The sequence below is a fragment of the Coturnix japonica genome, unplaced genomic scaffold (assembly GCF_054131305.1).
Source record: "Coturnix japonica strain WE unplaced genomic scaffold, WE-NBRP24 Scf040, whole genome shotgun sequence".
Classification (NCBI taxonomy): Eukaryota; Metazoa; Chordata; class Aves; order Galliformes; family Phasianidae; genus Coturnix; species Coturnix japonica.
This window is the reverse complement of record NW_028188943.1, coordinates 3126118-3137739: the sequence shown is the minus strand read 5'-3', so window position 1 is coordinate 3137739 and position 11622 is coordinate 3126118. Positions and strand designations below refer to the sequence as shown.

Sequence of the window (11622 nt, the reverse complement as noted above, 5' to 3'; positions counted from 1 at the left end):
CACTTCATCAAGTGCACAGGGTACCATACAGCAACAGCGCGCTCCCAGACTCACCTGAGTCCCAAGACTCACCTGAGACTCAAGAGACCCCCCAAAGCAAGAATTAAATTCCCTTGCCTCTGTCTGTGCACAAAATTACCGAGACAGCAGGAGTCAACACCTGTGCCTTAGCTTTCATAGAGCCCATCCTTTATGTAACAGTTTCCTATCAGCCATCCCAAGAAGTCACCTCACCACCCAGGCAGGACCGCTGAAATCAGTGGGGTGCACCTCTCCTGTCCAGGAACCCCAAAGAGGCGATAATAATCCCAGGCCAGCAATTGTAGTATTGATATGATGATTTTATTCAAAGTCTTTGTTAAACAAAGAGGGAAGGAAGGGAGGGGTGCTCTGGGGGGGGAATGGGAGGGGTGGAGGAGGGTTGATGTCAGACTGTGAAATCAATTTTTTTAATCTTAATTCTGCTTCAGAAACAACATCTGATTCCCACGCTCTCTGCTTGGTATTTTGTCTTTTGATGCAAACACGTAAGCCCCATTGGTGCCTGGTTCAGCAGTTCAGCTTCCTTTGCACCCTTTGCCTGGTTGTAGGGAAGGTGGCAGGCTCTGATTCAATGAGGGTGTTGTATGGACACAGTATTTATCGCCATGTATCCAAAGGTGCAACAGTTTCTGGAAACCCAGGTGGGATCCTATAGGTGATGGTTCTCTCGCCACCAAGCATCCAGTTGCCAGCAGTGGGTGAGTTCACTGGGACTTTGGGGATGGGAGGTGCCAACTAGCAAGCCTTCAATATCTGCTACTAAAATCAGGCTTGGAAGCACGTTACACGTGGGAAATACACTTGGTGCAGGAAAGGGGATTTCCTTAGCCATCAAAAAAAGATGAAACTGCAGATCTATCAACAAAAATGTAAGCACGTGACACTCGACTTGGCGGGTCTGTGGGAAGGTCAGCTTCTCCGTGTTTGTATTTCAGCCATCATCCTCCACACTGGAGAGGATTTATCCGCTTGGCTTGCTTAATTGCAGCATGTTTCACACGCGTGGATAACCTGTGCATATTGCGTCACTACCCCTGTGGCCTGAGGTGTTGCACCAGGCTGGAAATAATGCCTTCTTGGGGTTGTTGAAGCTCTGCAAAAGTTTGCCAAGCAAAGTTGTGGATGCTCCATCCCTGGAGGTGTTCAAGGCCAGGCTGGATGGAGCTCTGGGCAGCAAGACTCTGTGGGTGGCATCTCTGCCCGAGGCAGTGGGGCTGGGGTTCTGAGTTCTTCACTGTCCCTTGCAAGCCAAGCCATTCTATGATTCTGCATTTCTATGATGTAAGCACCAGCCCCACACAGCCCTGGTGCAGTGCATCACAAGAGCAGCAGCCTGCGGGGAGCCACCACCCGGAATCACAGAGATGTGAGGTCACAATGCCCCATCCTATGACTGTGCTGAGCTGCGTCATGAGATCACAAGGCCTGGCTGCAGGCTTGGCTCAGTGCGACACTCACTGTGGCTGCAGCGGTGGTGTTGGAAGCGTGGTGCAAGTGTGGGGGCGGCCATGGACCCTGCCCGCCTTGTCCTCTTCCTCCTATTGGTGGCCATGAGTTTTCAGGAGAGCTGTGCTGCTCCGTGGCGAGCACGGGGAGCAGGTGAGTGGGTAGAGATGGGACCCAAACTGAGCAGCGCTGGGAGCAAGAAGTCAGGCTGTGTCCCCACGGCCCTGTAGTACACTTGCCTGGGGCCTGCCTTCCATGGGGGTGTTGCTGGGTAGGGGGTGATGGGCAGCACTGCAGGAGCCGGGCAAGAGCCCGTGGCTGCGCTGCTCCCCAGGGCTGGCTCCAGCCATGCCAGGCTGTAGCTCTGCTAATTGCTGGCTGCAGCACAGCCTTCGTCCTGGGAGATGCCCGGGGAGAGTTCAGAAGAGGCGTGCTGGGCGTGCATGAGCATTTCTGCTTCAGGCTCATGGCACTCCCCAGTTTCCAAGCCAGAGCCCCAGTCCACAGCCCAGGGGAAGAGACAGGTGTGCTTTCCTCCAGTGCCTCAGTGTGACCTTGCTGTCCATCAGAGGCCTCCCAGTAAGAAAGCCCTGGGGGGCTGCATCTTCTTCCATGTAATCTGTGAGAGATGTGGCACGTGGCCCGGAGAGAGCACTGCATACGCTGCCAGGTGCCAGCCTACGGGTCATCCCGTCCACCCTGCAACTTTGGAAATCATGACCTGAGTTATTCTCCCATGCCCCACATCCAGTTACTGAGGGAGAAGGAGATCACACCATATAGTGTATATAAGTGGGAACTTATCTCATCTGTTCTTGATTCTAGATGATGAGCTTCGTGCTCCCTTTCCGGATGCTCCTTTGGATCCGGACTTCATGCCTGTGCCTGGGGGACAACCCAGGGGTAAGTTGTGAGTGTCTGTTTCCTTGAAGGCTGAAACGTTCATGCTCTCATGGTTTACCTGGGTGCAATTTTACTGGAGATCCTCTCCAGGTCTTCCAAGCCTGTTTGTGCCCGGAAGGGTTTGCACAGATGAGCCATGAGTATTTTTTCTCTCGGAGAGCTGCCACGTTTCAGTGGGAAGGTTACCGCTGCCCCTCTGCAGCTGAGGGAGCCCAGACCTTTGTATTTGGGCTGTGGCATTCCCCAACCACCGCCAGACCCTACAGGTCACTCAGGGAAAAGGAGGCCCCCACATGTGCCGGAAGCTCTCCTCACCTGTGTCTGATCACACTTGTGTCTGCAGGCCCTGTCCCCTGTACGCTCTGCTACTCAGTTGATGCTGTAGTGTGTGACTAAAACTTTTCATGGGTCTTTGGTTGCAGAAGTGCCCCCAGTGTGGGCCTTGCCTGGTCATCGGTTTCCTCCTGTGCTGGAGCCCAGCTGGAATCCCAGCAGTGAGTACTCTGTCTTCACTGACTTGGCTGACTCGCCACTGATCTTCAGATCTTCATGCACATGATATTTAACTTCATACATTCTGTTAAGGTCCGGAAAGAGAAGAGGATGAATCCAAGCAAGGAAAATACTCTCAGGGCTCATCCCGTCTCCTGAAGCGACTGCTGAAGGAAATGGAGAAGGCAGAGCGTGGTGGGTATACTTCAGTCTGTTCACTGTGGGACCTGGGAAGCTGAGGTGTGATATACAGGTGTGGGCAGGCTGTAGCCTGCACAGCAGGAAGGGATGGGTCAGAGCCGTGCTGCAGCCGTGTTCCGTGTATCACCTTGCAGGTGCTGTCAAGCACCAGAGCTGGTCTGCTGCCAGATGGTCTGCATCCAGCCAAGACCCAGAGGCAGCTGCTCCCCCAGCACAACCATTACTTGTCAGAGCTGCTTTGTGCAGTCGTTGGCACCCAGATGGCAGCAAGTGGCAAAGTGGCAAGCGCTGTGCTTCTGTTCATCCAAAGCCCTCCGTGCAGCTGAGCAAGTTCAAGGCAGGAGGAGCATCCCGAGCAGGGTTGGCTGCCTTTGCTAATGCTGGAAATGAGGTGGAGATGCTAATTCTGAAGGCTTGGACTGTGTGTTAGAGCTTGGATTTCAGCCTGCAGCTACCTGGCTGTGACGGGCTGGTGACAGCACAGTATGTGAGGGCCTTGCACAGGAGCTGATTTCTCAAGAGGTGTGAGGGAGTCAGCATTGTCCAATAGCTGGGAGGGCCCAAATGCCCTTGGGTAACAGAGGGGCTCACAGTGTACTTGGGGGGGGGGGGCTGGACTTTACCTGAGTTCGTGATTGGAGAAGCTCAGTTTTTTATGAGGGCACGTGACATCCCAATCCTACTGCCCTGCTTTCTTTCTAAAGGAACGGACCAACAAAGTGAGAGGGATGCACTCCAGGAAGGCGGATATCCCACACTGCCAGTCCCGGATGCACTGCAGGAAGGCGGATATCCCATACTGCCAGTCCCGGACAGAGGAATGCAGGCAGCACCAACCGGCATGCCAGGTAATTTCTGTCCCATGATCATACGGTGTCACGAACCAGAGTCACTGCGTTCCTGCAGGCTCTTGCTGCCAGCTCTTGCACACCAGGTCAGCAGCCAGACCTGAGCGTGTGAGCATAGAGCACATGTAAAAGAAGCAGGAGTGTTTCTCCCCTGGGCTGGCTCTGGCTGTGCCCTGTGCTGGCTGAAGCCTGACCTTCAGCCTGGGGGGCGTCCCACAGGGGGAGCTCAGGACACGCATGCCAGGAAAAGCGTGAGGGATTCTGCTCTGTAGCTCTCCCCACGGACCAAGCCCAGACCCCAGAGTACAGCCCCAGCTCTCGGCCCAGAGGAGGACACGGGTAGTGCCTGTGCAGCCTCTCCGTACCCAACGAGAGGTGGAAGCAATCCTTCTTGTCCTCCGGTGCTTCGGCACCAGAGACGGAGGCACCCACTGACAAAATGACCTCTTGGGTCCATGAAGCACACTGAGAGATTATCTGTAATGCAGCTGAAGGTAACGTGGGACATTGTCTCATTTCTTCCAGGGATGAACACAGGCAAAAGCACAGAGGCTGCTGCTCACACATCTGTGCGGAAGCGCCACATTCCGGTGACAGTCTCAGCGATGCTGCTGCCTGCGCTGGTGCTGGCCGTTGGTGTTGTGATATGGGTGCTCAAAGACTACCTGTGAGTTGGCCTTTCCCCAGAACACCTTATTGCTGCATTTGGCAATGAAGCATTTGTGGTGCCAGGATCCTGGACGGCCAAATCAGCCGCTGGCAGTACACTGCCAGGACTTAGGTTGCAAAGTCTTTCAAGTTTCCCCTTATTTCCTGTCACTGAGTAGTGCTTTCTGAAACTCATTCTCACAGAGCACGCAAGAGGGAAAAGAGAGCAGCAGAAGCAGCAGATGGAGCTGGGGAAGGAAACGAGACAGACTCTGACCCAGTCAAACAAGAATCTCCGTAATAGCTCCAGTCCGTTCCATTCTGCCATTGAAGAGGCCCGAAGTCTTCAAGGTCATCTGGAAGACCTGGAGCTTGAACTGAAAGCCATGAAAGAGATCCTTGGGAACAGTCCTGAGTGCTGCCTTCTGTCAGAGGACGGCCCTGAATGTGAGAGCAGAGCTTTTGTCCTTCATCCTGCATACTCCAGGACAGGTATCACCAGCAGTTTGAAGATTCTTAGCTCGACACAGCTACATTCCTGTTGAGGGTCCTCATGAGGACCCAGAAAACGAGCTTCCTCTGACTGCTGGACAAAACGTAATGTCTTTGGAGATGTGGGTGAGAAAGGCTGGTTTCAGGGAGAGCTGACAGATGGCACAAGAGGACTGGTCCCTTCCAATTTGATTGCGGAGCTTTCAGATGATGAACTGGATACACCTGGAGATCCTGTCAGAATTCCTGCATTGCTCCATCTGCAAGACTACCATTGCTCCACTCTATGGAACAACTCAGTGTTGAGCAGAATGTGGTTGAGCTCCTTCGGGAACTCTCTGAGGCGACTGACAGCGGAACTGCAGAGCTTTATTGTATATTAAAAACAACCAAACAACTGTCCCCTCCCTCTCCCTTCCCCTCGCACCCCCCCCACCCTCCCCCCCCAAAAAAAAAAAAAAAAAAAAGGCAAAAAAAAACCCCAAAAACCCTAAAAAAACAACAAAAAACAACCCACCCCCAATAAAACAAAAAACCAAAACCAATTAAAATCTCAACGCTATTCTTTTTCTGGGATACACTGAGGTGGTGCTTCTTCTAGCTTAGACTTTGCAATGAGTTTGTGTCACGGAGTTCTCTCTAGAGCTCACTCGGTGACAGTGGGAACAAACCCAGGGAGAGAAGGAACAAAGAACCTCCCCTCTCTAACAGCGCGGTGCAGCGCGGTCGAGAGGGGAAGGGAAGGGAGATTGTGAATGGGTCTAGGAGGGAAAAAATGAAAAAAAACCAACGATCTGAGAATGAACAGCAGTTTAACGAACCCAGTGACACTAAACAACAACGATGTTGCAGAACGGCGGGAGAAAAGCAGACGACCACACCTGTCATTGACATGATCAGCGAATCTCGTTTATTCCTTGGCTGCGTGTACCTTTATAATACGGATAATCAGCTCATACATATTGCAAAAGTGGAGCTCATCATTGGTTCCCAATTACATACCATCCCCGAGTATCTTAACAGCTTGTTGTTATCATCCTGAAAGCTACTCCCTTGCTGAGTTCCCAGAACCATGGCTAGTTTCTAACCATCACAGGGCATCCTGATGTTCTCACCGTCCTTGCAGGTGTTATGGCTGCTTGATTAACCGCACCGTGTTTACGACCCTTCTCAGCTAACTAGCTGTAAAAAACACTCTCTACAGGACCCCACAGATTACCTTCAGAATCCAACAGTTAGTTCTGTATCCTTTCTGAGTGCATAACAACCTGAGCAAATGAATTGAATGACATGGCTTTTTAGTCTGGTACAAACTCTGCTGTACACTGGAACTTGGTCCATTTGTAAGCAGGACTTTGTCCATCTCTGCAGGACAGCAGAAAACCCTTTGTGCTAATCATGATGCCAAGAAGCAGAATGCGGCAAATGGCAGATGATCCAACTGCTTCAGGTGTTCATTGCCTTAAAACTGTGAATAGTTTTGGACTGAGAGTTTGTAAGCAGAACGGAGCTCTTAAAGCTGTCAGAGATTATTTCTGCACTGTTCAATTCTATCTGCCTAACATACACAGGATCTCAGAACTGCGTTGCTTGAACTGGTGGAACTTGTTGAAGTGAACTGGGATGAGAAAGTTTTAGAACTTAGAGTGCTGTAAAAAATGGATAATCTCATGAGTATTAAGGTACAGGCTTGCTATTTCTGCACTGAATTTGTTTTTATTTTACATGGCTGTGATCTGAAAGTTGCTTGAAATGCAGGCACCTAGGCACTGTTGTGTAACTGAATTTCACACGTGATAGGTCCTGAAATATCCTGGAATCTAAAACTCTGACTTGTTTTAAGTCTGCTGCTTGAGTCTAATCAGGGTCATAGTGTCTGTGTGCAGTGTTTCTTTCCCTGTAATGCTCCACATCATTTCATTTTGGGAATATTGAAGGAAATGGACTATGTGCCATAACTGTTGTTAGAACAAAGTATGTCTGGTGTGATCTTATGCATAGGTTCTGTAACTGCTCTTCACAGTTCAGGTGTTTGACCTTCCTTTTGGTGAAGTGATGAAATACTGCTGGTTTCTATTTGTGCTTCTAGGCACCTTGAAGCTCTTAGGAATAGAACAATTGTCTCCATTTCTTTTCAGTGATATCAGTAACAGCTCGAGTGCTGCTGCCCACTAGGTAGACCCAAAGAAGCAGATTACAGTGAAACAACACACGAGCTGGACCTGCATGAGGATCACTTGCAAGACAGTGGCTCTGTTGCTTGAAGCCTATTTGCTTCTTCCTGCCGCCACTCTATTACCAAGTATCAACAGCCTCTTTCATGATTCAACTTGCAAACGTTTGACACTAACCCTTGTGTTTCTATGCCTTCCTAGGTGATTCGAGCCCTTGTCAACCCCAAAGATCCAAACCAAGTAGTGATGTGCAGTGTGTTTCCATCAATGGAGAGTTCTTATTAAGCATGAATCGCTGCAATTCGGATGACAGCTTTCCACATGGTAACAGTGATGGACACAAGGGGCTCATCCACGTTCATGCTCTCATATCTCCTGGCTCTGCTGAAGATGCTGACCTGAGCCTGCCAGACACAGCAGTCACCTGCCTGGATTGTGACCCAGCGCCTTTGCAGTGCTGCCCATCCCAAGCACAGCCCGAGTGCCCCAGCAGCAGCACCACCATGCAGGAGCAGGTCAGCATCAGTGAGGTGAAGCTGAGCATCTTAGATGGGGACTTAGAGTCAGGCTGCCAGTCCCAGGCACCAGGCAGCAGCACCAGCTCTGAGCCACTCTCATCTTGACAAGAGGAGTCCCATCTTCACCCTTGACCTCTCAAGCCCTCCTGTCTTTTATTGAATAAAGTCACTCATGCTCAATCATCACCTTGACTGCATTCCGAGTCTTCATTCACAGGAATTGCAATGAATGCAACAAACAGCAAGGCAGCTCAGCTTGCAACACTCTGGCTGTGGGGTTTGTGCAGGAAGAGCTCTGGGTTCCCATTTTGCCTGGCTTTGGGATGTCTGCAGCAAGATCTCTACCATTTTGTATGGGAGCAAATAATCTCTAGCATCCAGGCTGCTGCTCATGATAATCCCAGTCTTCCTGGCTGTTGCTTTGTGATACTTTTCAAAGCCTTTTGATACTCTTTGATGCCTTGGCTGCTCCCTAACACCTCTGTCCTCCTGCCATGTTGACTCACGTCTCCCACTTTTAAGCTGGCTTTGCAGATCATCTCCAGCCCTGTCATCATCACGCTGCAGCAGGAGGTGCTCACCTGGCCCAGTGTCTGGCAGTGCTGCTTGTTCTGCAGATGAGCAGCTGCCTCCTCATCTCTTCAGCTACAGTAGTTTTTCTCAGGGCAGTTAGATGCAGTCATGCTCCTGTTGATTTGGTGTGTTAAATCCATGCTGCATGGCAGCAGTCAGTGCAATACAAAGGTGTTCTGTGTGCCACAGCATTTCTCCAGGGGCTGCCAAAGGTAGAAACACAACACAGCACCATCCTTCTGACAGTAATGTCTGTGAGTGTTAGACATGTGAGCACTGCATCATCCCCAGCGTGTCAGTGCTTTTCCACACCAACCTGACTCTCACACTCTGCACTGAATGTAACTATGCTCTTGTGGAGATAAATGCTTTCTGTCACATCCTCCATCCCTGCAACCATTTGCCGGTAGGCAGCTCTTGCAGAAGAATCAAGCAGCAGAACCTTTTGCTCACCCTACAGCATGCAAATGCTATGAAAGCAGAAATAACCTGGCATGCTCTGGGTCTGCAAGGCTGCACAGATGGGAGAGGTAGATTGTGGTTTTGCAGTGGAAGTTTCCAGTATTTTCAGTACATAGTGTAGGCCCTAACTGAATGTATAACCCTCTTGTAAAACAGCTGTATAAGTAGTTTTTCCACCAAGAAAGTTGCTGAACAGAGTTAAGTTCAGACTGGGGGCATTCTGACATGGGGAGAGTTGAGACAAGCACAAGATAAATACACAGGGTGGGTAGAGCCCAGCACAGGACAGAATGAATGTACTGACTTTTGGAAACATCGCCCTTCTCTGTCCGCAGAAAAGTACAAGGAAGACCTAAAAACAAGAGGTTGGTAATTGACCTTATATGGAAATGAATCTTAGCAACAGTCTCGAGGAGTCTGTGAGCCTGTGATGCTCAACCAATGAGAGCCATGAGAGCATCACCTGCATTGGGTTTAGGGCACAGAACAGAATTGATTTCACTGACTGGTGTGCAGTTTCTCTCTTGCCAACAGGGGATGTGCGCGCAGTATTGCAATAATGAATAAGCACTGCTGCTATCGCTGCCATCTTTGCCTAACTAGAAATCTTTGACTTTGAGAGTTTCTCACATAAGGGGAGAGGGTAAGAAAGTAAAGAGGCACAGAAAACTAAGGGAAACTGCTCTTCTTTATCTTATCTATAAAAATTGATACAATTGATGCTGTCGTGCATTTATTTATTTATTTTTATTTTTTTGCCAATGTCAGATTGTTTTAAAATATCCACACACCAAAATCTGACTACCAAGCAAATTTAATGAAAATGAAATGAAGGTGAGTTAGCGGAAAGCACAAGGCCATATTATATTAGGCTCTAGCAAATTTACAGGCAGTCACTGCACGAAGAGGTAGATCTGAGTTGCACATTATATGATTTCCACAAAGATTAATGAAATCTGAAGCTTTCAATATATTTTTTTAATTCTTTTTTCATTTCATTTTTTAAACACCTGACCCAGACCCGAACCCTCACAGGAGCTGTAAAGATAACAGCACTAACCCGCAATGTAACTCTAATCCTAACCCTTACCCTGATTCTAAAATCGTCCCTAACTCCAAATGTAACAACAAAAATGATGCTAGAAGTTTGTAGCAAAAGGAACCTTAACCCTGATCATAATCCTAAAAACAATCATTAAGGTAACAATAATCTTTACCTTAAGAGTAATATTAATCAGAGCCCAGATGATGCCTGCATCCAATCAGAAGCATGCTTTGTATTATTTAAGAGTTGTATTTTTTCCAATGAACTCTCTCTATTATCACGTTTATAAAGTAACAGAGTCTGTTCTTTTTCTCCTGACACTGTGCCTTACTCCTGACATCCCCTGAAAATGACCCAGATAGGGCACCATCAAAGTAATGCTAATAGTAATGTCAATCCTAAGGGTATCTCTAGCCTCAGTGTTAATGGGACGCTAACAACAATCCCAACAGCCTTAAACATTCTGGTGGTGTGAAAGAGGTGCTGCCTTGCACATGCTGGGCAGTCCCATTGCCTGTTAAATGCAGGCGGCAGCGTAGAAACATGATGCCCATGGTCAGAATGCCCTGTGGCAGATCCTGGCACCGGAGAACTGACCGGAGAACCATGAGAGAACTGACAACAAATCACTCGACATCAGAACCGACCCAGTGGTTATTTACAAGCCTTGGGTGACCCAGACAGGATCTCAGAGTGGTGAATGTAGGTACAGAAGTTGTTACTACTCTGTTTTCTTCTAAAAGCTGCTCAGCTGCTTTGCGTTTCAGACCATCCCTGGCTTCACCGTGTGCATCTGTCCAATTGATACCAGGTGTTTTTTCATCTCAGAAGTTGGGGGGGGGGGGGGAGAGGGGAAACAGACATCAATTCAATTACTCATTTATTTATTGACAGACATTCATGTTTGCTACGTTTGGAGAAGTTTTTATTTGTTTGCTGTGGTTTGATTTTTTCTTTTTTTCTTTTATTTTTTCCCCTTCCCTCCTCTTCCATCTTTGTGTTCTTCCCCTATAATCAAAAGAACGGATCCCCAGGGTCTGTCCCGCAGACGTTCTTTCCGTGGTCTCTGCTGCCACCTGCTGGCCAATACACGGAACTGCCACTGTTGGGCGTTTGGTGCCGCAGGAAGCACAACGCAGATCTGAGTTCTGACCGGTCTACGCAGCAAATCCGCCAATCTTTATTGTGATAAGCCCTCCACATGGCATTGCGCATGCACTCGAACACGCAACAGGCATAGATTTCTCCTAACTCCTTGAGGAGCAGGCAAGCAGAACAACTGAGCGCACCACTGCTTGTGATTGGGCCACCCCCATCATAGAGATGTGTGTTAGATCTTTTACCCACCCCTAGACTGGCCTTGTTGTTTAACGATAACCTCTGAAATCTGAGTTACTGGTTCTACCACCTGTAGTGTAGAATAGGTAGCCAATAAATGCTCTTCAACTGTGATGTATCTTTATTCTGCTCCATGCCAAACCTGTGACCAAAACCTCATAGGGGTTCACAAAGAACTCTGGCTCTGCCAGAGCCCCCATCCAGACCCTTCTTGAGTTACATTCACATCTAGTTTGGCTGAAAAGGTTGGACTATAAATACTCAGTGCTTGGGCCTGTTTAACAGATATTTTTTCCTGATTATGCTGTCCATTGATCTTTTTAAACTGAACTCCTGCTCTAATCTGGTCTTTAAACATTTGTTGTCTCAAGACCCTAATGGGTCCAGACTGGATTACCTTAGGGGCTGGACGCCTAAGTCATGGCAGCAGATGGTTCTCT

At 48.9% G+C, this 11622-nt stretch overlaps 1 protein-coding gene across 1 annotated transcript; it reads left to right on the top strand.

Moving 5' to 3' along the window:
• The first annotated feature begins 321 nt into the window (after positions 1-321).
• On the top strand, positions 322-5623 carry LOC146753010 (uncharacterized). Its single transcript, XM_085531168.1, has 4 exons — positions 322-2391; positions 2814-3078; positions 3789-3932; positions 4458-5623. Exons 2-4 carry the CDS (start codon positions 3060-3062, stop codon positions 4601-4603), a joined length of 309 nt encoding a protein of 102 aa, XP_085387294.1. The 5' UTR covers positions 322-2391; positions 2814-3059; the 3' UTR covers positions 4604-5623.
• Positions 5624-11622: the final 5999 nt, after the last annotated feature.

What these genes read in the sequence shown, in the direction of transcription:
- LOC146753010 (XM_085531168.1), top strand. An exon ending in AGCACCAACCGGCATGCCAG is followed by an intron (nt 3,933 to 4,457) that starts GTAATTTCTGTC and finishes CATTTCTTCCAG; the next exon opens with GGATGAACACAGGCAAAAGC.